Source organism: Pogona vitticeps, chromosome 15 (genome assembly GCF_051106095.1).
Source record: "Pogona vitticeps strain Pit_001003342236 chromosome 15, PviZW2.1, whole genome shotgun sequence".
In the NCBI taxonomy this organism is placed as follows: domain Eukaryota; kingdom Metazoa; phylum Chordata; class Lepidosauria; order Squamata; family Agamidae; genus Pogona; species Pogona vitticeps.
In genome coordinates, this window is record NC_135797.1 from 8,814,444 (window position 1) to 8,842,242 (window position 27,799).

Genomic DNA, 27,799 nt, shown 5'->3' on the forward strand with positions numbered 1-27,799 from the left:
GGTGGGTCAGGCAGGTCCCTGGCACAGAAAAGTCTTTTTGATGCATGCCCCTGTGCTACCTTCCTTAAAGAATTAATTTATTTGTCTTTGTTCTGCATAAACCTTTGAAACAGGCAAGCATTACATACACATATAACCATACTGGAAACCTGCTGCTGTACAAAATAACTACCTTATGGAGAGAAAAATCTGTTTCCCCCCCCCCACTCTCCCCCCTGGTCCTGTGTTCAAGTCTTGTCCGTGAGAGGAAAGAGGGATTTGCCAGGGAACTCGGGAAGCTTCTTGGCATGGCCTCGGCCGAGGAAAGTGTGAGGGGCTCAGGAAAGGAATGACGCCTGAGACGAGCCCGTCAGAGGAAGTGTAGAAACTCTGTCTTCTTCTTTTAGGAAAAAGAAGCAACGTGGAGGAGGAAACCCTGTGACACGCCACGCTTGGCTTCTCTTGTTCTGTCTTTCAAGCGCTTCAAGCTGCCCTCACTTTTCAAAAAAAAAGAGGGGGGGTGTCAGTCCAATTTCCTGGCGCCCAGCTTCATGGGTCCCTTGGCTGCCTTCCTCTCGGCCCGCTTGGCCTCCATCTCCTGCTTCCGTTCCTCCCGCTTCTTTCGTGCCAGTTCAGCCTTGCTGGGACCTGCAGGTGGCAAGACAAAACAGAGATGTTGGGCTCACAGCCTGGCCTCTGACTCGACTCTCCTGGGGCAGGGGTTGCTGAGGATGAGGGCACCCACCTTGGTCAGAGTCCAGCGCCTCCCAGTTGTCCTCAAGGCCCCAGTCCCCGAGGGTCTCTGTGTTTCTCTGGGGAAAAAAGAAGGTACCCGGTGAAAAGGAGGGAAACGTGCGGTGCTGAGCAGCACCAAGGTATTCCGGAAATGTTGGAATATAGGGGAAAATTTTGGCCAGGCCCAGCAGTGGATTGGATTGGATTTGAGGGAGAGAGAGAGAGACAGAGAGTGTAAATTATTTATATGCTGCCTTTCTCCCCAAAGGGGACCCAGGGCAGCTTAGAACACATAAAACAGATTTTAAAACACTATATAAGTATATTTTAAAAGAAACAAACAGATATTAAGATTAAGTCAATTTTAAAAACAATTCAAAAACATATAAAAACTAGCATGTTGGTGCCAAACTGCTTCATTCCATCCAAAGGTTTGCTTTACTAGGAACACAGGAAGAATTACTTTATCTCTTTACACTAATAGGTGCCCTTTCTTCCCATAGTGTGTGTGTGTGGGGGGGGGTTCAGATTGGGGGGGTTCAGATACCCTTTCCTAAGTGAAAGCCCCTGCTCCCTCTGGGTCAGCTCCTAGCCTGAGCTCTTTAGAGTGTCAAATTGTATATACAGACTAGCCAGAGCACTCCTTAAATATTTTACATACCTTGAAAACCCTATTAGGGTTGCCACAAGTCAGATGTGACTTGATAGCATAGAACACAAACAGCACACAGGCTCCAGAAGAGGAGGGCACTATAGCTGTCACCCTCTGGATGCCGCTGGAACTCTGAATTGCACTGGTAACAGCAGAGGATTATGGGAGTTGTAGTTTCACAACCTCCAAAGGGCCACCGGTGCAGTTCTACACTCTGATCACCAGCATCTGAGTGACCGTTCCTTCCTCCCCAAGAGAGAGGATGCTAAGGCAGGGCTTCTGTCGGCTCATTCCAGCTGAAACTCTGAGCAGTTGTTTCGTCTCTGTGTACATGCGTATATGTATAGGTACATCTCTGTGTGTGTGTTTGCGTGAAACGTAACTGGAGATGGTGTGTGAGCCTCTCACCTGCCTCTCTGCTACTGGCTTCGCAACCAGAGAAGAGAAAGGGTCCACCTTGTCCGCCGGGGTGACGCTCTCCCAGTGGTACTCGCTAGCCAGCCTGGTCCCTTCCGGGGCAGACAGGGCAGCTTTTCGGGTCAGACCGGAGCCAGCGTCCCCTTCCCTGCTGCCGCCCTGCCACACCTCCTCCGCCGCAGGGCCGTGTCCCTTCTTGTGGCCCCAAGACGGCTCCAGGTCCCAGGCAGAGGCGCTCCAGTCAGATTCTGGCTTCACAGAGATGGCCGAAGCAGTCTGGGGAGGATGGCAAAGGAAAGGCACTCAGTCCACCAGCCACAAAGGCCTCTTTCCGGCTGCTGAGAGACACTGGGAGCCTTTCTGCTGGAAAGTGGGGCAAAAACGCTTTCTCTCTGATTTCTGAATCAGCTTGCAAAGTATTGATTTTCCCAACTTGCATGTTTACATATTTCCATGTGCATTTCCCAAAAACATGTGCACCTCTGTAAGCATTTTTGAATATGCCTTTTGGAGCACTTCTCCTCCCAGGAATACAGTATTTTTCAAGGGATTTTTCTATCAAATATATTTTTTTTTCTTGCAAATTCTAAATAACTGAGTTTTCATGAACCCTGTTTCTAAGGTACACATCCTTTTGTGTACACTTTTTTTCAAATGTATGCATTTTAGGTATGATTCTATCTTATCAGTTAATCAAACTGGGTTGCAGATTTTGGAATCCTGTGGATGATGGCACACCATTATTATTATAGATTTTGCAGTCTATATGTGTCATGGTTTGTCTGCAGGCACTGGGAATGAGAATTTCATATATTGACACTGAAACCATCTAGACACAGTTTCCAGAGATTAGGTATCAAACCAGCACCTCAGAGGTATCTTGCTCCCCAGATTTATCCCACACAACACTCCAAATGATATTCCAGTTGGGCGAGCTATCATTTCCTGGAAAATGAGGGCTGGTGGCATGATCTGCCACTCCTAATGCAAGGGGCCCCAACAGGTACTTACTGTCCTGCTTCCAGATTTTTTGGCTGATGAGGCTGGCTCTAACCAGCTCGGGGTGTTCCAGTCATCAGAGCCAGCTTGTCTCTTCGTCTGCTCAGTCTCTTGCTGCCACCAGGAGAAGACAAAAAGCAGGAACTCCTTGAAGTCAAGCATCACTTGCTCCTAGACCATTCCTCCCTCTTCCTCTGCAAAGCACGTTCAAGAGGTACAGGGCATGCCCAAACTTTGCAGTCTGGGAAGGTAACACTACAGGCTCATCTTTGCTTAGTACAATGGTGCCCCGCATAACAGGCACCCTGTTTAATGACGAATCCGCATAGCGATGGCTTTTTTGCGATTGCAAAAGTGATCGCATTGCGATGTTTTAAATGGTAAAACATCGCTTTGCGACGATCGGTAAGCTGTTTCGCTTACCAATTTTCGCATAGCGATGTTTTTTCTAACAGCTGATTGGCAGTTCCAAAATGGCCGCAGGGTAAAAAAAAAAAAAAGGTCGCCCGCAGTGTTTTTGCGCTTTCCTCGCTTACCAAGCAGCAAAAATGGCAGCTGTATGGAGGATTTTTGCATAACGGTGAAGAAGAGAATTTGATAGAATGAGAGGCATGCTGGAGGCAGACTGAGACCCTCTCCAGCTTACTCTATGCAGGGACATAAATCTAGACTCTCGCTTATATAGTCTCAAAGAGCCTCACCCTTCATGAATTTTGCTAGTCATCCTGGCTATAGGCTAGCCTCGCTAGCACGCTGCTCAGTCCCAGTTGCCAAGAAACTCAAACAGAAAGGGCTGAGCTGCACGCACATGCCCACGTCCTGCTTGCGCGTTCCCCAGAAGCATCTGGCCGAACATCAGGGAAACAAAAATGCTGGATTAGGGATTCTGAGCTGGCAGGAGTAGTCTTAGTTTCTCCTTAGTACAGTGAATTCGAAATGGAACCTCCATGTGTTAGGGCATTCTACCTTTAAATGTCAGCTGGTGAGAAGCACAAGCGGGAGGATGCCATTACAGTGGTGCCTTGCATAGCGATCGCTCCGTTTAGCGTCGAAAGTGCTTTGCGACGCATTTTTTGCCATCGCTTTGCAATGTTCCCTATGGGGGAATTTCGCTTTGCGATGACCGATCATCGCAAAGCGACCATTTTCAGCCGCCAGGTAAACAAAATGGCTGCCCGCTGTTTTCTGGGACCGATTCCTCGCTTAAGAGGCACAAGAAATGGCCGCGCTATGGAGGATCTTCGCTGAACTATGAGTTTTAAGCCTATAGGAATGCATTAATCACATTTTAATGTGTTTCTATGGGCTTTTTTATTTTGCATTGCGACGTTTTCGTTCTGCAGCGATTTTTGCGGAACGAATTAACGTCGCAATGCGAGGCACCACTGTACGCTGATATCTTTCTGACTGATGTATCTGGTTGGCCATTGTAAGAACAGACTACTGGACCAGGGAAACTCTGGTCTGATCCAGTCCAGCTCTTCTTAGGATCCTTATTCCCACTAGCCAGGAAACTAAAGTCCAGCGCTTACCCAATCCCTTTCTTTCCTTTTTTACCTCCAAACTGCCCCAGTCCTCGTCGTCCCATCGATCTGTTGAACTTTCCTCCTCAACTGCATCTTCCTCTAGGTCCCACTGGCTTGGTGAAACAGAAGCTGGGGTGACAGTAACAGGGGGTTCCTTGTCGCCTTTAAAAATGAATAAAACAAAGAAGAGGTCAAAGATTACCTACCTGGAGGCTCCTCTGCAGCGATCAAGTAGATCAGAAAGCACAACAGAGAAGGGGGGATCCAAGGCTTGTAGGAGATCTTCCCAAATGATATATTGGCCAAAATCCTGTTTCTTAGTATAGTAAATCATAGCAGAGTAGGCCCATTGGATTAATGGGAATTTGGTGAGTCAACTACTCAATACCATCAATTCAAATAAGCCTAATCATAGAAAAGTGAAGTTGGAAGGGTCCTGCAAGGCCATCAAGTCCAACCCCCTGCTCGAGGCAGGAATACAATCAAAGCATATCAGCCAGGTGAGTTTTTCTAGAATCCCTCCAGTGCTGGAGCACTCGCCAGCTCCCCAGGTAATTGGTTCCACTGTTGTCCTGCTCTAACAATTACGACGTTTTTCCTGATATTCAACCGAAATCTGGCTTCCTTTAACTTGAGCCCATTGTTGCGTGTCCTGCACTCTGGGATGATCGAGAACAGATCCTGCCTCTCCTCTGTAGGACAGCCTTTCAAATATCACCCCTCAGTCTTATTTTCCCAAGGCTAAACATGACTATGACTTATTTTAACAGTGAGCTATGCATGAAACTTACAGAGGAGTTGAATCACTATTGATTAGACCAGATTGGCGGGGTCTAAATCAAATAAATAAATAAATAAATAAATAAATAAATAAATAAATAAATAAATAAATAAATAAATAAATAAATAAATAAATAAATACACACTGATTCAGTGAACCAGCTCTATTAGCAACAGGACTTTGGCTAATTACTGTTCTTCTTGGTACAAGCTAGTAAAAAGTCCATTTATTTCAGGCTCCTTTTCTTAAAGAGCTGGCGATGTGCTGAGTTTGAAATCGACTGAGTTCTTTTCATTTAACCTATTGTATTTTTCCGGACTGCCATTTAATTAACTGACCCAAGATTGGACCTTACAGTTCTTGACAGGCAGGGCAAGAAGAAAGGGCATCAGCAACATGGCTAGAGGGACGGCTGTGGCACCCCCTCCCCTCCCCAGATATATTCTGACGGCTCTTCTCTCAACTGTTATTACCGGCGCCAAAGGCTTCAGCAAAGGGAGATGAAATGGAAGCAATGCCATTCCTTCAAATGCCCTGAAAAAGGGTCGACTTTATTTGTCATCCTTCCCCATCCCCATTCCTTTCACGCTGTGCCTTTTGAAAATGTTAGGCCTGTACACAGGAACACTTTTATTTTTTATGTAAGCAGCTTCTGGGATGTTTTTTGACTTGGGAATGGAATAAACATTATTTAAAAAGACAGATCGAGCTATACAGAGAGAAAAAAGGTACCTGTGGGTCTGCTTATGCAGTCACTGCATATCCTGCTGCGCATGCACGCCCTCCTCCCTTGACTGAGGCTTGCATCGAAAGCCGAAACTCCTTTTCCATCTCTATCCTCAAAGGATATGCAAGGTGAGAAGATGTACTTTCAAGCCCCCACTTACCTGACCGGAGGGGCTCTGGGGTCGTGTTGGCCGGGACGTCCTCAGCTGCCTGTTCTGTGGCTTGCCCTGTCCCCATATTGGTCCGGATCAGCTTTGACGTGAGAGATGAGACCCCAGTCACCGCCCAGCCTGCCCAGGTAGCCGCTCCCCCGGCCCCCGGATTGGCAGAGGCAGCCTGGACATCCTTCTCTAAAGAGACAACAGAGCAACAGAGTGTGAGGCCCACTCCCCGAGATACATGTTTTTGTTCTTCTTCTGCCAAGATCTGCTCCCCCAGCTTTCCAGATAAAAAAACCTGGAGGCAGGGGATGCAGCCAGCAGCCCTGGGAGTCAAAAGGAAAGATGAGCAGAGTTTGCTAAGGAAACTTAACTGTATGAAAACGGCTTAGGATCACAAATTCCCCAAAAATTCACTATCCATGGTCCATTTATGGCTGGGACCTAACTTTTATTTTTTATTTGGAGTACAAAAAAAATATTCTTTCAGCCAGAGAGAGGATGGGAGTTGTAGTCCAAAAGAGAAGGAGTTTTGAAGCTCCATCTCCAACCACCTCGGCTTCCCCCAACCCAAAAAGCAGCTCACCAAGCTCAGAAAGCAGGTCTGGATCTTCAGAGACTTTTTCCAGTTTGGCCATGAAGCTTCGGATTGCCTTAAAGGCCTAAAAAAAGGAAGAAAAGGATTTTTAAGAAGATGGGGTGAGGGAGGAGGAGGCAACAACCCCAGAAAGCAGGTTCAGTGGATGTTCCCTCTGTATCTTAAACAGTTGCCCCTGTGTGTTTGTGTGTGTGTGTGTGTGTGTGTGTGTGTGTGTGTGTCTGTCTGTCTGTCTGTCTGTCTGTCTGTCTGTCTGTCTGTCTCTCGTGGGTAAAACTCACATTGCTATTTCGGGGGGGGCAACACAAGGGAGAGATGTCCTTTGTTAAAAAAATTGAGATTATGGGGTGAAAAAGTGTTGTTTGAAAATGGAAAAGTCCTTTTAAAAGGTGATGCATTAAAACCAAAAGTATAATTGGGAACATACTCTGTGAAGATTTTTTATGAAGCATGTAAAGGTATTGTAGTGTCCAAATATGGTGCTAAGGAAATTACATCACCTGGCAAACAGTACTCCAAAGGTGGGAACTACCCTAGAGCCTAGCTAACTTAGTTGATCGCTACCACAGCTTTTCGCTACTTAAGGACATCATTTGCCCATGGGAAAGCTAAAGTTCTATGTCACATTGTTTTGGCTAAACCGAAGCATCAACAAGTATATAAACAGAGATTTCTATCATGTTTATAAAACATCTCCCAAAGGATGCAGACATCTCTGCTTGGAATGGGGAACAGAAGGGACAGATGGATTAAGAGTGGCTGGAAAATAGTCATGGGAATAAAGACAGCTAATGGCTTGATTAGAAAAATACTGTAATTTTCTGCATAATGCTTTTGATTATGCGTATTTTTACTTTTAAAAGTTTAAATACTTTTTCATGCCTGTCACCGAAAGGATTTTTGCTTTTTATGATTTTATTCTTAAGAACTTTGAAGTGTTATAGAGATGTATTCTCCCCCTTTATAGGCTATGAGCTCCTGTGTTTTAATAACTTTGAATTTTGATTCATATGTGGCTTGAATTATGCCTGTAACCTAAGATGCTGTATTTTTTTTTTTTTGCAAGTGAGAAAGATGTATTTTAAGCTTACTGTTATACATGTCTGCATGACTTTTGGATTTAAGCATATGGGCCTTGATTTTCTTCCTCATAACTGTCGGACATTCTTTGATCATTTTTGGACCTGCTACTTTTAAGCATGGAACATTAGAAATGATGTAAATAAATAGAACTCAAATAGAACTTGTTATAGAATTAACAAGTTCTAGAATGGCCTGGAATTACTGCAACAATGAAGACACCTGAAATCAGATGCCTAGATGAGTTTACAAGTGGCTTATCACTGATTATTGGGTTTCATTCTAGTATTAATCCTTTAGTGGGATAATGTCAGCTATGATGAAGCTGACCTGGGAGGTCTGTAAATCTTTGTAGGACTTCTGGTGGAGTTAGTAATCAAAATCAGGATCTCTAGCTCTACTGAAATATGGAATATTGCTATAAATGATAAGTTAACTTGTAACTTAAAGGTTAAGAAAGGAGAGATGAAAAAGAATAATTTTTATGACATATGGGGCAGATTTCTTGAATATGTGCCAGCAAGAGGAAAAGGGAAAGCTCCAAATCAAGAATCAATGCAGTTCTGGACAAGAGGACAATCAAGGAAGAAGAAGAATAAAGACAGAGGAAGAAGAGGTCTCGACTGCAAGAGGTCTCGACTAGGGGAGTGGGAAACACAGTCGATTTGTATTTTGGTTTATGTATTTTATGTTTATGTTGTAGTTTAAGGGGGGGGAGTCAAAAATTGAAATTATATTTTAAAAAAAAGGATCTCCAGCCCCCCAGTTGGGTGAGTGGGTATATTTGAGTGGATATATTTCCCCTTTGAATATGGGGAACACTCCTAGCTGGCTCACTCCACTGTAACTGGAGAAAGTAATCGTTTGGATCAGAAAAAAAGTGACCCAGACATTCTGGAATAGGTATTTGAGCAGACTAACTTTTTTGAACTCTGTCAGAAAGAAGTGGAAGATTCTGGGTGTCAGCGAAAGGGCAAGGAGTCCTCAATATGTTTATAATCTGTTGTTGCTGTACTTCAACAGCCAGGGAGGGCAGCCAGAGGGGTTTTCTGCCCCACAAGTCCAAATAACCTGGCTGGTAGTTCTTTCAGCTGAGTGGCTGGGAGGGGCACCTCTTTACTTCTTCTTCTTTGTGTGTGTTTGTGTGTGTGCTCTGTCTCAAACTTCATGGCGTGTCCCAAGGCAGTCAAGCACGGCCCTTGCTCAGCACCACTCGCTGGTGGTACGGCAGAGCCAGGGCCACCAGAGTCAAAGGGACCGAACATTTCACTGAGCAGAATCCACAAGGTCACCTGCCAGCCTCCTCAGGCTTCCCACATACAGTACCGGCTGTGGGATTCTGCGCAGTGTTGGACCCAAAATGGAACCTCCCCCATCTCTGTTCGACAGCAATCTCAACAGTAACTATTGATGAAGAAAGAACAAAAGGACAGTGCTCCCAGGGATACGATACTGTTGTGGCCTACTCAGCTGTAACACCGTTGGATTTTGGGAAGACATGCTCCGGTAGAGGCAAACAAGAGCCATTCTCTTCACAAAAATAACTGCCCTCGCTGGAGACAAAACCTCCAGAACTGGTCTGTGGATACAGCTCAGTAGGGCTGTTGACAGTTGTGGAGGGCACGGTCAAGAGACGCACAGCATGTTGTATTTCAATTTCCCATCCATCACTGATCAGTCTTTCCCTTCTGTGAGACAGACCCTATGAGGTTATTTAAAAGACAGTCCACCGGTCACTTACAGCCGGAATTCTCTTGCACTCTTAGGGCAAGTACAGTGGTGCCTCGCTTTACGACTGCCCTGCATTATGACGAAACCGCATTACAACAATCTTTTTGCAATCGCTTTTGCGATCGCAAAACAATGGTCTGAATGGGTTTTTTCACTTTGCGATGATCGGTTCCCTGGTTCGGGAACCGATTCTTCGCAAAACAACGATTTTCCAACAGCTGATTGGCGGTTTCAAAACGGCCGCCAGGTAAATAAAATGGCTCCCCACTGTTTTCCGGGATGGATTCCTCCTAAGACAGCCACCAAAAATGGCCGCCCTATGGAGGCTCTTCGCTGGACAGTGAGTTTCCAGCCCATTGGAACGCACTGAAGGGGTTTCAATGCGTTTCAATGGGCTTTTTATTTTCGCATTACGTTTTTGTTCTACAGCAATTTCCCTGGAACGAATTAACGTTGTAATGCGAGGCACCACTGTAAGTGCACACCTGGTTCTGACCTTCCACCAGCTGCCTATCACATGCCCAGGCACCCCACTGGGTCTGTGAGAACCTGTGACAGGCCAATGGCTAGATTGTACACACACATATGGCTTACATAATTTCCTGTTGATACCCCATGGATCCAACAGGACTCTGCCACAAAGGTTTCGCTATCTCCCCACGAGACTCTCCAAATTTTAATTTCTGCGTGGGAAAGGTTCTCTTGGCTCTACATCCTCACAGGAGCTTCTGATAAAGATATGAAAGGGGGCCCTGTCGGTGGCTGTTTCCAAGCTGTGAAGCTTCCTTCCACAGGCGGCTAGTTTCTCCCTTTCCTTTACCCATCGCATGGTCCTTACAATGGCAGGCAAAGGCTTTTCTCTTCATGAGGCGTGTTGTTCTTCCTTGCTTCCTGCTGAGTTGCTTGCAAACTACTCTCAGTGCCCCTTTTATCCTGCTTTGGCCAGTGTCTGTTACCTCCTTTGACTGTTATTTTTCAGCTCGAAGCTGAAAAGAAAAGAATCAGACTGCAAAACTCAGGGGAACAGTGGCATCTGAAGAACAGCGGTGTTCCCAGTTGCATGTTAGTTCCGGAAATACAAAAAAGTCCACATGCCTGACAGTATGGGCTACACGAAATCCTTCCTTTTCCCTGAGCTCAGCTAAATACGAGGAAAGACAGCGTTCTCACTGCTATTCTTCCCAGCTCACCTGATCCCGAACAGTCTTCTCCGGATCCACCGTCAACGTACACAGCACTGGCAGGATTTTGAAGGCACAGTCTTTCATAGAGTAAAAATTGTGTGTGGCCGCAAAACCCAAGACTCCGGCGGCCCGAGAGGGAGCAAAGGGGTCCTTTGTAGCGCGGCTGAAAGCTGATATCAAGATGTTCTGTCTTGTCTGCCAAAAAACAACAACCGGGAACTAAGACTGCAGATCTGCCCAGTGCAGATAGATTTTATATATATATATATTTGCCCAACAAGCAGAACCTGCTGCAACATTTCGTCGCAGCATGAATGGGTCCCCGTCAAGGTTCCAGCTGGCTGGCCATTTCCTGTTTCAGACTACTTTCATTTTCCCTTTCCTTCCCATCTGCCCAACCCTTAGCACCTTTTTTTGAAAGCATGTGGCCAAGTCTAATTGCTAAGGTATTTGCCTCTCAAGAAATGAGGCGGGGGGGGGGGGAAATAAAGGGCTAATTGAAGGAAACAGAAATGCCCTTTAATTTCCCCAAGAACGAAGACTTAACTGAGTTACACTGTAAGTATAACTTAAACAGAAAAAAAAATTACTCTTTTTTTTTCAAGGGAAGCACCAACATTTTAGTTATTTTTATAGTTCCTGCTATAAAACAGCAGAAGCAGAAAGAGGCACACTTCAAATATGGGCTCCTGCTACAGCTTTGCACTCTGATGTGGGGGCAAAAATAATGTGGACGTGCCTTGCTGAGAGCACGCCTCATACCCCAGGCAAGCGGCTCATAGCATGCAGCTTTCTTAATAAGCTACACAAAAGCTTATGACAAATAAAGCACAGCAGTCTTTAAAGTGCAAAACACTTCTCATTTTCCTTGCAAAAGCCTGACATAGCCACCTCTGACACGACCTCTTGAGAAAAAGGAAGTTACTGAGTTACTTTTAACAAGCTCTAACGATAACTGTGGGGGTTTGGAACTATAACCATAGCCAATTGTTTTTATAAAGTAATCCTCCGTCCCTTCTGCTCTTTCCAGTGATCCCTCTGAACATCCAGAGGGCAGCGGCACTTTTGCCTCCTCAAGAAAGCAACTCCCGACCCTGCCCCATGGAAGCCCCACTCACTTTGGCACTGAGATAGGGTCCGATCTTGCCAAGGCACACCGTGGTGTTACAGCGGATGGGCCCCTGGTCATCCCGGGCTTGGAGGCGGGCAAAGTGCTTCATGAGCTCCACGTTGAGGTTGTTTTCATTCAGCTTGGGAGCCAGAAGCAACATGGACTGCAAGGAGAAGAGAGGACCGTTTATGGAACGCCAGCCTCTTCACACCTGCCCTCTGGCAGAATTTCCCCCAGAGAAAAGAAAGCACGTCGCCTTATAAAGTTATCCCTGAGAGTATTCTTGCTTTCCTTTCCCTTTCTCATCTCCCCTTTTTTTTCACGCGGCATCTTTCATCCCATTTCTCATCGTCTTCTTCTTGTTTATCATTATTATCATCAATTTTTGTTGTTAATAACCACACAAGCAGGATTTATTACTTGTCAGCCTATGAAGGCTCCAAAATCAATTCACAAGAAAAAAGATATGAATGTATTCTTGAAATAATAATAATAATAATAATAATAATAATAATAATAATAATAATAATAATAATAATAATAATAACAAGAACAAGAACAAGAACAAGAACAACAAGAACAAGAACAAGAACAAGAACAACAAGAACAAGAACAACAACAACAACAACAACAACAACAACAACAATAATAATAATAATAATAATAATAATAATAATAATAATAATAATAATAATAATAATAATAATAATAATAATAATAATAATAATAATAATAATAATAATAATAATAATAATAATAGATGATTGTTGAAATCCTGTTTCCAGGCGTTAACATCATCAGCCATAGTGACTTTTTGGAAATTGAACATTTGTGATCCCGCCTGCATGCACTGGAGGTTCTGAGGTTGCTTGGAGGTCCCTTTCAACACGAGGAAACCATTGGGGGGGTGTCATAGGATGGGGTCTCTAATTTCTGCAAATCGTTGCTACTTGGCTGGTCCTTCTCCAATGGATAGGAGGAGAAACAAGCCACCCAGGAGGAGGAGGAGGAGGCCCCCCCCAAAAGCCTCATGCAGTTGAGCCTTCGAGACCAGACCCCTTACCTTCACTGTCTGCTCGCGAATGGCTGGGTTGGTGTCCAGAAAACCATGTACCACATGGGGGAAAATCTGGTTGTTGACAGTGGGCTCATTCAGGTACTGGATGAAGTTCTCCATCTGATAAAGAAAACAACATCCTCAGCAACAGGCTGATGGCTCTTGTTCTAAGGATTCACACCTAGAACCTTCATTATCCCACATGGTCTGCACCAAATTCTGCTTGCTGGTCAGGAACGACACTCCACACTCAGGACTTGCAATCATCCCATAATAACAAATGACAACAGCAAATAGGAGATCAAGACCTAGCAAAAACTAAAGTGCCGTCTATCAATTCTTGACGAAACCCACTGGGTACCCTGCCTTTCGCTTGTGGTCTCCTCTGCCTCACAGATTGTGGTTGTGAGAATAAAGGAAGGAGGAAAAGAGCTCTGTGAAGGAGAGAGACAGTGTGCCGTCCTCCAAGGAACAAAGGGCAGAGGAAGGACAAGGATGTGTGGAGGGCATATTAGTGGAACTAGAGCAGGAGAAAGTGGAGGAGAGAGAGTCCCTAGAAGTGAGGGGAAGAGCTAGATTTGATTGTGTGGGAGGGGGATATAAAAGAGAGAGAAGGCACGCGAAGTTTCAATACTATAACGGGCGTGACTCCAGAGAAGAGGGACCGCGGAGTACAGACCGAATGGAATGCGGGGCAAGAGGGGTTTGCCACGCTCCTTAAAGAATTTCCAAACCTCCAGGTTGGAAGGGGACTACTACCTGAGCTGAAGGACTTACGCGCGCTTGGAGAAGACCTTGAACCTTTAGAATGGACGGTAGGAGTGTATCCGCGGAACCAGCGTGGGGGGGGGAGGAGGGTGATCCGTCCCAGTCCCTCTTTACTCCAGCCACAACAAGAGGGGGACTGGGCGCGACACCCTTGCTGTGGGACCGTGTGCACGGTGAGGAGCACGCCACTGAGGCCCATGACCGACAGAGAGCGGTTTGGTCCGGCCCCTCTGTGAGGAGCATCAAGACACCTGAAGTTAAGGTGCCAAGTTATTGGTTGTTACCAGAGTTGGGCTTAATGGACCCATTTGAGCCAACTGAATTAAGTTTGTTTAGCAATAAATCAAGTTATGTTAAGAACAACGATCTGCCTCCGCCTCTCCTTTCCGCGCCAACAAAGGGGTCGCACACGTCAAACAATGAACCCAATCACAAGCTCACTGCAAGAAACACAGGATGGTAAATGTGACTATTAAATATAACTATCAGGGATTATAAATGTAAATGCATAAAGAAAGATGTGAGGTTCTGGGTTTGGAGGATAACTAGGAGGCAGGGGGAGGGGTAGTAGGGAGTAACACAGTGGGGCAGATACTTGTGTGGACATGGTAGTACACACACATGGTGGTATCCATGCATGAGGAAGTATGTTCACAAGTGGATGACTCATGATTTGCAGAAAAATAAATGGGCCAGTTAGGCTGACTGCCAAAGGAGAAAGGTGCTACTTTAGGGTTACCGTATTTTTTGCTCCATAAGACACAATTCCCCCCCCAAATAGTGGGGGAGAAAGTATGTGCGTCTTATGGAACGAATACAGAAAAAAGGGGTTCAACCACCACCACCCAGAAACCCCCCACTGCCATGCTGGGAGGCCTCTGAACTAGCACCAGAGACTGCTTGCTGTTTAGACCCCACCATTCTGCACTGCTGGCTTTCCAGGATCTGTTTCCTGCAGCCCACCTGGAAAACCAGCAAGGCCAACAGGCTTATGGCAGCAGGCAGTGAAAACAGCCAAGGACCAAAGGGGAAAGGGTGATCCTAGAAATACTAGGGGAAACCATAAACACAGTCCCCCACTTAAGCAATTGATTTCCCCACATTTGGGAAAATCACAGGGATCAGCACATCCAGAATGCAATAGATGAGCCCCCAGGAAAACCACTTTTACAACAGTGGTATCTCCCCTGCCAAGTATGAGTTGGAATGTCCCCTAAACCACCTGCTTCTTTCTGTGGCCTGTCCTCCAAAGGCATGGTGACCTCCGGCTACATGCCTGATCAGAATAGGGCTGCACAGCCCCAGTCCTGAAAGAGGCCAAGAGAGCTCTTCAGTGTTTTGGGGTGCCCCACAGGACCCCCATCAGGGGCTGGTCCTCCCACAATCCTCCAGTGCACAGATATTAGCATACCGAATATGCGGGGAAGGCAGGGAAAGCGGGGAAGTTCAAACTTTCAGTTAGTGAAGAGGCTGCTTGTCTGCTTCCTTGCTAGTACAAGCAGTTAGAGAGCTGGGAGAGAGACCTGGGACTGCCTGGTATTGTCATTTTAAAATGTAAAATTTAGTTTAAAAGATGTTTGTTTGGGGTTAGTGCTTGGGTGAAAAGGTGCTCCGTTTGAGTTGAAACCTGCTTGTGTAGAAACGTGCATTCTTGTCTTTAAAATCTGCTAGTTTTACTTTAAAAGCTGTTTGTTTTGGGTTAAATTGTGCTTGGGTGAAAAGGTGCTCCGTTTGAGTTGACACCTGCTTGTATAGAAACGTGCATTCTTGTCTTTAAAATCTGCTAGTTTTACTTTAAAAGCTGTTTGTTTTGGGTTAAATTGTGCTTGGGTGAAAAGGTGCTCCGTTTGAGTTGACACCTGCTTGTATAGAAACGTGCATTCTTGTCTTTAAAATCTGCTAGTTTTACTTTAAAAGCTGTTTGTTTTGGGTTAAATTGTGCTTGGGTGAAAAGGTGCTCCGTTTGAGTTGACACCTGCTTGTGTAGAAACGTGCATTCTTGTCTTTAAAATCTGCTAGTTTTACTTTAAAAGCTGTTTGTTTTGGGTTAAATTGTGCTTGGGTGAAAAGGTGCTCCGTTTGAGTTGACACCTGCTTGTGTAGAAACGTGCATAGGGGTACTTGCTTTAAAAGCTCTCTGCAAAGCCTTTCAGACCAGCGCCAATCAGCTGTTAGGTGGGGAGAGGGGAGGGGGAAGGAGCTGAGAAGAGCACAAAATGGCTGCCAGCTGCCGGCTGCCGGCTGGCTTTTAGCTGTTTGGGGCTTTTTTTTGAGTGTTCTGGGGTCTACCAAGGCACTGTGAAGAGCAAGGCTCAGTCTACAGTACCTGGTAAGTGACTTTCTGTTAAGTTTTTTAAAGTTTCTGACCTTCCCACCCCCCATAAAAACATTAATTAATTTTCAATGCATTTTTATGGGAAATTTGGATTCAACTTGCAAACTTTTCAACTAGTTCTGGGCATCTAATAGAGAATGTGTTTCCAAAGGGTGATGCAGCAAGGACACTAACTGTGCCTCCTGACTTCTAACTGGATTACAGTACCTGCTTCCTGATTTCAGGTACTATAGTTTGTATTCAGTTTTTTTGGCTTTGTGTGGCCTAACCTGTTGTGCCTTGCATGCTATAAATGTTCAATTATGTCAGAAACATGAGATTTGGTCTTATGCTGAGCATGTGCTACTGCTGGTGAATGGGTTAAGCTTTGTGTTGCTGTTCTTTTGCATAACCTAAAGTAAATAAGGAAAACCAGCTGTTAAATAGTTTCATTCCACTATTTATCCTCCACACAACTAAAAGGGACCTCTCAATGCAGTGCCAAATCAGACAAACCATTTCTAACTTAATATAGGCTTGAGCTGTAGATGGGCAGAGTCGCACAACAATCTCATCTGTCATTGAGACATTTCTATAAGCATGGGGAGGAGGTGGATGAAAGGAAATGTAAAATATAGGTAGAGTGGTATAGGTCTTATCACTGGCTGATAATGGTCTATATTAATGCCACTGTTGACTGCTGTTCACTTTACATGGTTCAGATGTTATTCTGTTATAGTTTATTAAATATTTTATTACACTATTTGGTTCAGAATACATTTTCCCTGTGTTCCTCCTCTAAAAATTAAGTGCATCTTAATGCTCTTATGGGGCAAAAAATACGGTAATTAGTGAAGAATAGAGCCAGGTCATGAATCTTGGAGAAAACAGAATTAATCCTTCTATTAGTCAGTAGATTGTATTAGAGAACTCATTTAGAGGTGATCTGCAGAAATTAATTGGCTCATCCTCAGAACAAGCATGTAACTGAGTGTTAGCCTCTGCCTCACCCTCAGTGTTTTAGGCACACTGTTTCCCTTGAGTCTTATCCATTTGCTTTCCCGGTTTTCCTTCAGTGAAATAAGTATCATTTGTTACTTTCTGTTGAGTCAAATATACTGACATTGGGAGTGCAGACGAGATTCTATCTTGTGCTTTGCTTCTGGGGCAAGTTATTTATCTGTTCTGATAAGCCACGTCCTCCTGGAAACTATTCTGTGACTAACTGGACCTCCTGCGGTAGCCATTTTGTGGGGGCGTCCATGACAGCTTCTCTAATTCCCACACATGCAAATGAACACCAAAAGTGTTGGGGACCTGCCTAAAGCGCTCAAATGAGGAGTCTAGATTATGTCACACATCGAGAAGGGTTTTCCTACATAAACTGCCCCTCCGGAGTGGAGAGTGGCGTTTACACACCTGCTGCAGTAACCGTATCCTCATGGCTCTGTCCGGGGAAGAGAACATCTTGACAATTACGGGAATTATTTTCTGCTGGTAATCCTGGGCATTCAGGTACTTCCCCACCTAGAGTGACAAAGGGGGGGGGGGAAAGAGAAAATAAAAGGACATTGTATGGGGAAGAGAAGCAAGACTGGCTGTACTGACGGTATATCCTTTGGGAAGAAGGGCAAAGCCTCAACTCAAGCGATGGGTCAAAAAAGCCCCATCTGGTATCATACGGCAGGAACAGAAGTCAGCTCTCCTGTTCCCATCCTGCATGCCTAAACAACTCCTTACAACAGCAATAATGAATCCTATATCCAATGAATTCAGTCCACATGACCTACCCATCCTTCCGCTTGGGAACCCAATGTGTTTGGACTACAACCCCCACAAGCAATACTACTCCTATTGTGGCCCGCTATCGGTGGGAAGCCATTTCCAGAGGCAAATTATCTTTGGGTCCCTAAGTCTGAAAAGGTCTGAGGTAATTACCCCACACAAATGATTCTGCCCCAAGTCTACGAGTCTCCCTTCTTTCTGCTGCCCCCTAGCCTCACTTCTACTATCAATCTGAAAGAAAAAAGGGCGCATATAGAGCAACCTATACTCTAAATACAAATCATCAAGTGAAAGGATGTGTCACCCGCAACCGAGGACAAGATCATCCATCCTCCCATATTCTGGGCTACTATGTACATACGTGAAAACCAGAGACGCTTAATATCAAGCCAGAGTTCTCCCACATACTTTCCCCATTGAACCAATAAATCCTAACCTTCAAACCACCCGAGACTGTCTTCTGCCCTGTGGCTGCAAACAGGCATGTGCTGCCTCTTAAATTCCACCACATTTTCCCTCCCACGGAAAATCGCTATTCCAGCCCTCTGCTTTCTGCTCTCATTGTTATCTCTGCTCCTCAACCTGTTCCCTTTTTTCACTGCGCAGGGCTGTATAACATCAGCACCCAATGATGTCAGACCAAAGAAGTTGCTTGGAGGAGACACGAAACGTTTCAACCTAAGAAGAAAGAACTCCAGTCGCCATGACTCAGCTTCCAGATACCCTCACTGACCTTAGGATGACGGAGGACCTTCATAGTCACAAAGTTACTGCAGGGGGAATGTGCTCTCTCTGCGCCCGGTACATGCTTACCTTGAAAAGCGGGGTGAGGATGACGGCGCCAGCATTTCCAAACTCAAACGCCGTGAGCAGCTGCGGAAGAACCTTGTGGCGGCAAAAGTCCTCTGGAAAGGCATCCAGGTTGGTGCTGAGCTCCTGGAAGAACTTCTGCCTTTCAGCAGGCTCCTTTATCTAAGCAGAAACAGAGATCATTGAATCACATCAGCCCTCTCTTTGTAGAACAGCCCATTGCATGCTCTCAGAAGCCGAAGACGACTCTTTCCTGACTGCCAGCTCCCAGAAACCACCAAGTTAACAATCCTACCACTGTCGCAATTTTTTTTAAAAAGCCTTCTCATTGGACAAAGACCTGATTCCAAGCAGAGGCCTTTGGCCCTCTCCTACAGGACAGATCCTGCCTTCCCCTTCCACTCACCTGGATCTCATCCAAAAAGAGGTTGGTCTCCACGAAACTGTTGTCCATGAAGCCACCTGGACTGCGGCAGTTCTGCAAGAACTTGGCAGGATTGGGCCGCAGTTTGGGGTTGGCACCAACCAGCTCACAGTAATGGGGGACCAAGGACTTGGGAATCTAGAGGAGAAGGAAGGAAGAGAGAGCATCCCTGAAATTGAGACAGGCCTGGCCTTGGCAGGGCCTGGGACATAACAAAGGAATGGTAGCTTCCTAGAAGGGCTCCAGCGTTTCTTCTCTAATGGAGTCTCCTACTGTAGCTTCACAGAACACACTGAAAAACTTAAAAGAATGGGAAGCACCCCTTCCTGATGGGGATGGGCTCCCCACTATGGTCAGGAAACATCAAAATTCAGAGACTGGGATTTTCCCAGCCCTGCCATGCAACCCAGCACAACTCAACCAGCTCCTCTTGTGTACCTCTGTTATGGCTCCGCTCTATGGAATCCTGGGACTTGTAGTTTGGTGAAGTCGTTGGAATTCTTTCCTGCAGTTCAAGAAAGGCATTGGGGCTCTCTTGCAGAGAATTCTAAGTAGTTCATCTCCAAACTACAAGCCCTATGAAATAAAATGGAGCCACAGCCATCATCAAACTAAAATCAGACCAACGTACTTTTAGGCAACGTCAAAGAACAGAGGGGATCCCTGCTGTGTTCCTTGTGAACATAACCAGCTAACTCTCCTTCCCTGTTGGGTACCTTGCCAAGAGACCTGAGGGAGGATGATCGGGGCAGGGGGCCATTGAAGACTTCCCAGATCAAGCAGCCGAGGCGCCACATGTCAGCTGACCTGTCATGACAGAGGAATGGGTCGTCAACGTCAACTGCGTGTGTTTCAGGCACAGTCATGAAAATGTGGAGCAGCATGTTAAACTTCAGTGCACGCTCATACATAAAATCCATAAAGAAATTATTTTAGAAATGAGGAAGAAGCAAAATCATCTTGTAAGAAAATCATAGGGTTTAAGTACTCAGTCAAATACCGGTCACATGCATGATTTCTTGTGCTAATGTAGAAGATGTCACATTCTAATGCCCCACATAACACTGCCGTTTCACTCTGATTCACTATGGCATCATCATCATTCTTTATAACGGTCACAAACAAGCAAGATTATAAGAAAACAGAACATACAGAAAGAACTATATGTAGTATATGAATACTGCTTTCAAGATGAGGGCAACATTTTCTCTCTAGTTCTCATAGCAATCAATAAAAATGTAGACACCCTGTCGGCAATATAACTCACTATAGCGCATGTACAGTGGTGCCTCACATTACGACGTTAATTCGTTCCAGCGAAATCGCTGTAAAATGAAAACGTCGTAAATGCAATTTTAAAAAGCCCATAGAAACGCATTAAAACCCGATTAATGCGTTCCTAGGGGCTTGAAATTCACCGTCCAGCGAAGATCCTCCATAGCGCAGCCATTTTAGCTGCCTGTGCAGCGAGGAATCAGTGCCAGAAAAGAGTGGGCGGCCATTTTGTTTACCCGGTGGTCATTTTGAAACCGCCGATCAGCTGGCCGAAAATCATCACTTTGCGATGATCGGTTCCCGAAGCAGGGAACCGATCATCGCAAAGTGAAATTCCCCCATAGGGAACATCGTTTTGCAATTGCTTTTGTGATCACAAAAACATCGACGACTAGCGATTTCGTCGTCAAACGGAGCGCCTGTTAAGCGAAGCACCACTGTACTTGAGTGGCCATTCTGTAGTGCTTGGTGGTAGCCCAGTCTACTTAAAGGGGGCACCTGAGAAAGGTAAAACAAGCATCTGCAGAACCTGGTGCCTGGTTTACCTGCTTTGCACCAGCACCATGTTAAAATGACCCTGTTCAGAGCCAATTCAGTTAGCAATCAATTTTCCTGGAACACAGAAGCACAGATAGCACACAGAGAAGCAACATGGAACACCAAACGGAGTTTTACTGTATTATTATAATTTCTGTTAACTCTGCAGTTCAAAGATTGTTGCTGTTTTCTTATGGGTGTTTCTTTGGGGTGTTGTTTTTTGCAACTTCAAGTGAGGCTCATAACAATCTAACAATTCAGAGAAAACACTAATTCTAATGTACTCAAAAGTGGTCTAATCTGTTATGGCCAACCTAGAGCTAGTACCACATTTGGTGTCTTCAAAACCAGTCTAAAAACAAATTGATTACAGCAACAGCTTTTGACAACCAAACTTTGCTCGATTAGCTGCACAGACCATTTTCCTCACTTGGCGGAGATATCAGTCTGTTCTAAAAATGTTTTAATTTTAGCCAAAGAATTTTTGATTCAACACGAAAGCTTAAAGTTATGCAAATACACCACTTGTATTAATTCCAAAATCCAAGCGAAATGGACTTGCAACCAGTTCAACTGCAACCAGATACTGCTGTCAAATACTGGTCTTGCATGAATGTTTTACCCACTAGTCTTGCATGAATATTTTACCCACTAGTCTCCATATTTGGACTCTGATGTCTGATGAAGTGGACCATGTTCCATGAAAGCTAACATTAAATGTAGCAGTTAGTTTTTAAGGTGCCACAAAGTCTTTTTTTGTTTGTTTTGCTTTCGTTTTGCATTTCTTGATTAGAGTGTTCGGTAAGCAAACTTTCGGCAGTCTTTCTTTTGCCATATGCATTATTTTAATTTCATCTAGTAGTTCTCCAAAATACAACGGAACGTATTCTTACGGCAACAGGAGTGTTTCAGAAATTTATTCTGAAATGGTTGAATGACCCTAGATTTATTTATTTCCTAAGCACAGTTCTTGAATTTCCCCTACTAACTGAAATTCTCAAAACTCAGACTTTTAAGGATGTCACAGAGATATCTCAATTTTTCACTATTCTTCAGATGTTCCAACCCCACCTTTCATCATGGCAAACTGGCCTGCGCTCTGCAAAACCTCCTTTGACAATGCTTCTTGCACAGCTGGAGAAAACATGTTGCCTGCAGGTCGTATGCAACCTGCAAGCTATGTGGCCTACAGGTCATATTCCATCTCTCTGCCAGGTCCCTTACTGTCCCCATCATCACGCTTGCTACCATAGCAAAGAAGTGCTACTTTTTTCTTTCAAGCAAGGCATTCATACCCTCCGTGCTTTATTTACAAGTAGAACCACATTCCCGGAAGCTTTCCGGAAGTATGTAGATAAGACACGCAGAAAGCACACACCTTGTTTAAAGGAAACTTGGCACCTTTTGCAATAGTGCTGTGGCATATTCCCTGGGGAGAGGCTGCCCACCCCAGCTCTCTCAGCTTATAGGAACTTTAAAGAGCCCACTGCCATGCCCGATTTGAGAAGCCCTGATTAGTCTTTTAAAATGAATGAGAAAAAGACTCACCATTTCTCTCCCGTGCTTTTGCTACTGTCTAGCCACTCGGGAGGGTCATACTTCTCCAATTCAGGGACCCCCTTCCGTGTCATAGCGACGTCCCCCTGAGCCGAGCACGTGTAATCCAAACCTCCTAGTTTCCACTCGCCAGCGCGATCAATGAAGATGGCAGACGTACACACGTTGTTGTGGATGAGGTGACAGTCATTCACCAGGAAGCTGAGGGCTTTCTAGTAAAGGCCGGGTCAAAAAAAGGAAGCAGATATGAACAGTCAGATTTGGATAGGGCTCTTCCATCCCTCCTCAAACATCTCCTTAGACGCCAGCTCCTAAAATCCAAGGAACGGGGGTGCAGGGTCTGTTGTCAGCAATGGGCCAAGAAACCCTTATTCTCACCACAATCTGATGAAGTCCCCACGAGATTTCCAGCTCGCTCAGGGTCTTCCCATTGTCCCTGGATTCCAGGTAGGCCGACAGAGGCATCACAGGGTCCGTGACCACATGCAAACATTTTTCTGTCTGCCAGAGAAAACCAGAAAAAATGAAGGACAAAACAGACTGCCTTGACTTTACTCTTGGTTCCTCTCACTCAGAATTGTCCACACAGCAGCTCTTAAGCATCTCTCCCAACCATATGTGAAGAAACTATAGATTGAACCCAGGACTCTCTGCATGAAGGTGTCCTCTCCAAAAATAAAGTCCTCATCATGCTGAAGGATGGGCTCTGTTTAAGCAAAGGAAGGGAAAGTATCTTGATCCGTACTTTTTCATCCATCCCTCTGTCTTATCAACACCAACTAGAAGCAGCTTTCCAGGGTCTCAGATGAGGTACCTGCCAGCCCGACTTTAGGGTACTAGAATCCTCTAATATGCAAAAGGGGCCAAGCCACTGAACGACAACCTTCTCCTTAAAAGTAAGACAGGAGTCCAGTCCTCATCATAGTGGATAAAAGGCTAATTTAAACTAGAACATAGGAAGCTGCCTAAGAGATTCTCATCCCAGGTTTTGGAATCTTAAAAAAAAAATATGATCTGATGTTTCTCTCCCTTGTTGACGCAACCATGCTGAGGTCTCAGTTTTGATTCTTAGAAGTCTAATACAGTTCATCAGCCCTGAATGGCAACACCATGGGGGTGGTGGGAGGAAAAGGGGGAAATGTGTGCTTTGAAGCTTCTGAAGGCACACAGGACATCAAGCACATCTACAACATGGACCCAAGAAGCACCATATTCTGATTTTTTTTTCAATATGCACCAATGTGCTTCATTTTATTTTTTTTAAGGCATTTTGATACCTTGTTCCTAATTCACTATGCACACTCCACAATCTTGGACAAAATAATAATCAATAACTGTATGCCATCAATTCAATTCCAATTCATGAAGGCCCTTTCCAGGGTTTTCTAGGCAGACAGTACTGTATTCAGAAATGGCTCAACTGTCCCCTTCTTCTGAAGGTGCTTTGGGAGTGTGCAGCTGGCTCAAGGCCACACAAGCTGGCTCTTCCCCTGGAAGGCAAAGTGCAGAACCGAACTCATGGCCCAGCTACTTCAATTCAGTGAGATGTTCAGCCAGTACAGAATGAATTAAACATTTTTATATAAAAAACAAATAATTCTGAACATCTGGATATCAAAGCCCAGGGATTTCCATGCTCTTTTCAAACATACACTGCCGTTCGTCTCTGCACCAAAACACACACCCTCCATCCACAGAAGAAACAGACAACTTTCCCATATACTACCTCTAGTCCGTCAATGTAGGACAGAATATTGGGGTGTCGTAGCGTCTTCAGGTATTTGAAAGCTGCCTTGGCAAGCTGCGTCTGTTCTTCGGAATTGGGTTTCACATCATGCACAAACAATGACACTTGCTCCCCTGTGGCCTGCAGAAAACACCGAACAAACGTCCGTCATGGAAGAAGAACAGACACTGCTAATGGACGTGGGTGGATGCTTAGCTGGTGGCTAGAAAGTGAGCCCATAACAGACAGGCTAACTGTATGGCCTTTTCTTTGGGGTGAAATGATGTGATGGCATCGCCTTGGACAAAGTCAGATCATTTATTAGTTCATTTCTGCCCTGTCTATTCGGACCGGAAGCAGCTTTCCAGAGTTTCAAGCTGAAAAACATGTTTTTCAGTTACTTGGTACCTGGTTTTTAAAGGGGAAACAAACTGGAGCTGTTGTGGGCTAAACTTTGGATAGAAAGCAAGCACACTGCTCCCAAATGAGTCCCTTCCCTTAAAACAAACTATGAAAGGGGAGGGAGCTTTCCAAAACCACGAACCATCCTATGACATAGATTAACATGAGAGAGACAAAGTGTGTAGGGAAAGACCAGAGATGTGAAATGTTGTTGTATGTGTGAATGCAGGTTTCACATTCTACGTTCTGGACTAGAATGCCCAGATTCCACCATCCAGTCGGGCTGAAAGATTCTGAGTCGCAGTCCTCCTATACATGAACATTTCCAACCTTTGCCAGAGACTATCCGGAGATCCCCCTAAGTACAATGATGGCGAACCTATGGCACGCATGCCACAGCTGGCACGCAGAGCCCTCTGTATGGGCACACAAGCCATAAGTTGCCATCAAGAAATACTTACCCATCCTCCGATCCTGGGTTTTGGCACTTCCCTCTACTGGTGCAGTGGTCCAGCAGAGGGGAGCAACAGTGGCCATTACTGGTCTAGCCCCATGGGGGACTGGAGGACTGGTAAGTATTTCTCTGTTAATATTGCCCCGGGGGGGGGGGAACAAGCATTTAACCCTTGTAGTGCAAGGGCAGTTGTGTGTTTTTTTTCCCCTAAACTAAAACCTCAGTATTTAGGTTTAATTGCAGCGTTGGCACTTTGAAATAAATACGTTGATTTTGTGTTGCAGTTTGGGCACTCGGCCTCAAAAAGTTTTGCCATCCCTTGCCCTAGTGCGTGAACGGCCTGGTAATGGCAAAGGTTTGGCCTGGCCTCTCCAGCATCTCTGACAGGCATTTTGTGGCTGAGGAAACCTCTTTCTTACCCATCAAAAAAAGGGCAGGGAACCAAAAAAAAAAAAAGGGGGGGTGTTCTTTCCAACCAACCTCAACTCCCCTGTTTCACCAGAAGGGAAGCACATAATACAAGGAACATCTACTATACCAATGTCCCATCCCATTTGGGGGGGGGGTGCCCCAACCTTACACCGCCTGAATGCAAGGGAGAACAAGTTAAGAAGCGGAAGGGGGGGCGTCTCCAGCTGGCCCTTGGCAGAAGCAACATCCACCCCTCCCCCGATTCCCCACATTTAGTCCTCCCCTCCACCCCCCGGCGGCGGCGAGCTCCTCTCCACCGGGCGAACGTCGGCCTGAGCTCCCCGCGCGCCTGCGCTCAAAGGGCCAGAAGGAGCAGCTTGGCTCTATTAAAGGGGGAGCGAGAGAGCGCGGACCTTCCTCCTCCCGCGGTGCAGCTGCCAGACTCCCCCCAGTTGCAGCAGCCGCGGCGGCTCCGGCGGCGTCACCGGCTCGAAGGAGAAGTCGCGGATCGGGTCCCGGGAGAAGAACCACATGCTCGCCTCGGGAGGAGAGAGAGAGAGAGAGAGAGACGCGACCCCCGGCCCGAGGAACCCTCAGCGGGCGGCTTGGCCAACGTCACCCGCTCGGGAGGCCGGCCAGCCAGCGAACACGCAAGCAAGGGCCGGCGGCGGCGGCGGCGGCGGCGGCGGGGCGGGAGGGCGGAAGGAAAGCTTCCCCAGCCGCTGGGCTCGGTCCCGGATCCGCTCGCCAGCCCCGGAAGTGCTTGGGCCCCGACGGGGGTGCTGCTGCTGCTGCTGCCCGACCGCCCTCGGAACTCGCATTCACACGTGCAGCGGCCACCCACCGCGCCGCTTCTGCCTTGCAGGAACTCACCGACACCCCCCCCCTTGTGCCAGGTTTGCAAAAATAATAATAATAATAATAAAATCTTCCCTCAGTTCTCCCCGGCCAGAGCCCATGAACTCATCAACACCGATTCATTCATCCCCTCCTTCCTGGGAGCAAGCCACCCTCCTTCCCACCAAATCGCCGGATGCGTGGAGAACCTCGAAAGGCATGGCGACGACGCTGCCTTCCTTTTCTGGCATCCGCAGCCCCCATTCAGTTACCCTGAATCGGGCACAGGACCGCTCTCCTACCACCCTTAACAATAAAGAGGGCCAGAAACTTGATCTCACTGGCCACTGAATATACCTGGTGGCTATGGGAGCCTATGATTGGTCACCTCTGGAATAAGGCCCAGGGTGTGGATAACCATAGCATATAGGAACTTTACCAGTGAGTGGGCTTGTGGAACTTATATTTAGATGATGGTTGGAGAGTTCCACTTGTTGACGTTGCCTGTCAATCTGAATTAGAGCATTTGAGCCACAGAATGTCATCTGACAGAATGGAGTTCTGGTTCGTTTAAAAAATTCCAAGTGTGGGAACATAGGGTAATAAAATGAAACCCCAAGACCACCCTTCCTTTGTTTTCTTTATCAGGAGCTATTTCAAGGATTTCCGCCTCACCCTGTTTGAGGTTTAGTCCAGTTAGATGTCCTAGATCTTCTAAAATGGTCTTCTTCCTTAATGCACATGCTGTATTGCTTATAGTGTAATTACAAATAGTTAGTTTGACAAGTTCTTCAGGGATAAGTATACTTGTTCAAAGGAAAGGCATTTGAATTACTGATTTTTCTGGTAGTCTAAATATTCCTTTTGATTTCAAACAGTAATCAGACTCTTTTGGAATTTTTCCTCCAATAAGGGGATCTTTGTATTTTAAGTCATATTACCACTATTCATATTTGTTGCAGGTAGGTTTTATAGCTGGTTTGAACTTGGTCTTTGAATGGATTATATTTTTGTTGTTTAGTCGTTAAGTCATGTCCAACTCTTCGTGACCCCCTGGACCAGAACACGCCAGGCCCTCCTGTCTTCCACGGCCTCCTGGAGTTGGGTCAAATTATATGCGTTCTCCATTTAAATAAAATTGCACTACCTTCAAACTTACAAAAGAGGCTCCAGACGTTGTGGGCATGCTTACCATCTGCAAAAGTCAGATTCACCATGCCTCTACACATTCTAGGCTTCGTAGTATATACATATATGAGCATTTGGAGATCACAGTAATCTCCCAATATATCTAAAACAACTTCTAATACTACTACTAAATTAGATACCCATACTTTTTTGGCCTTCTTAGCAGCCAGTTGAAAACAGTAAAATAGTTGATGATTGCAGTGACACAACTACAGTATATTGGGACCTATCTTCCCTGAAGTGTGTGGTTAGGGAGCATTCATTAGTGTCCTTTCTGCATGATGTCATCACAGTTGAAGGCTGAATGTTGGTTTCATTCAGAGTTAGATCCTGCCATTCATGTATCTATTTGAAACTGTGAATGGGAAGTCCTCAGAATCATATCTTAAGTATGATATTCCAGCCAGAAGTCAGAGAACTCATCCATTTAGCCTGGTACAGTATTGTTGGCAGTGACTAGCAGAATACATTATCTAGAGTTTTAAGTAGTTTTCCCAGACCTTTCTGGAGATGTTACAAATTGAAGCTGGTGTTTTCTGTAGGCTAACATTTGCTTCACTGCAGAGCTAGGACCTCT

General features: G+C 45.6%; 1 protein-coding gene and 1 pseudogene across 2 annotated transcripts; both read right to left on the reverse strand.

Annotated features, from left to right (window-relative positions):
• Positions 1-56: 56 nt before the first annotated feature.
• On the reverse strand, positions 57-25,874 carry SCYL1 (SCY1 like pseudokinase 1). 2 transcript variants are annotated; one of them, XM_078382002.1, is made up of 18 exons: positions 25,611-25,874; positions 23,931-24,071; positions 22,583-22,705; positions 22,196-22,416; positions 19,552-19,642; positions 18,818-18,973; positions 18,415-18,573; positions 17,236-17,343; positions 12,741-12,854; positions 11,685-11,840; positions 10,573-10,761; positions 6,560-6,635; positions 5,977-6,165; positions 4,340-4,470; positions 2,795-2,896; positions 1,775-2,059; positions 725-791; positions 57-627 (listed from the first exon to the last, which is right to left on the reverse strand). In XM_078382002.1, the coding sequence occupies exons 1-18, from the start codon at positions 25,728-25,730 to the stop codon at positions 503-505; spliced, it is 2,553 nt and encodes an 850-aa protein (XP_078238128.1). In that variant the 5' UTR covers positions 25,731-25,874; the 3' UTR covers positions 57-502. The 2 variants fall into 2 exon arrangements, with proteins under 2 accessions (XP_078238128.1, XP_078238129.1); XM_078382003.1 differs by lacking the exon at positions 25,611-25,874 and having other exon boundaries at positions 22,583-22,701; positions 23,931-24,060.
• LOC144584955 (U1 spliceosomal RNA) lies at positions 14,554-14,704 on the reverse strand (annotated as a pseudogene).
• Positions 25,875-27,799: the final 1,925 nt, after the last annotated feature.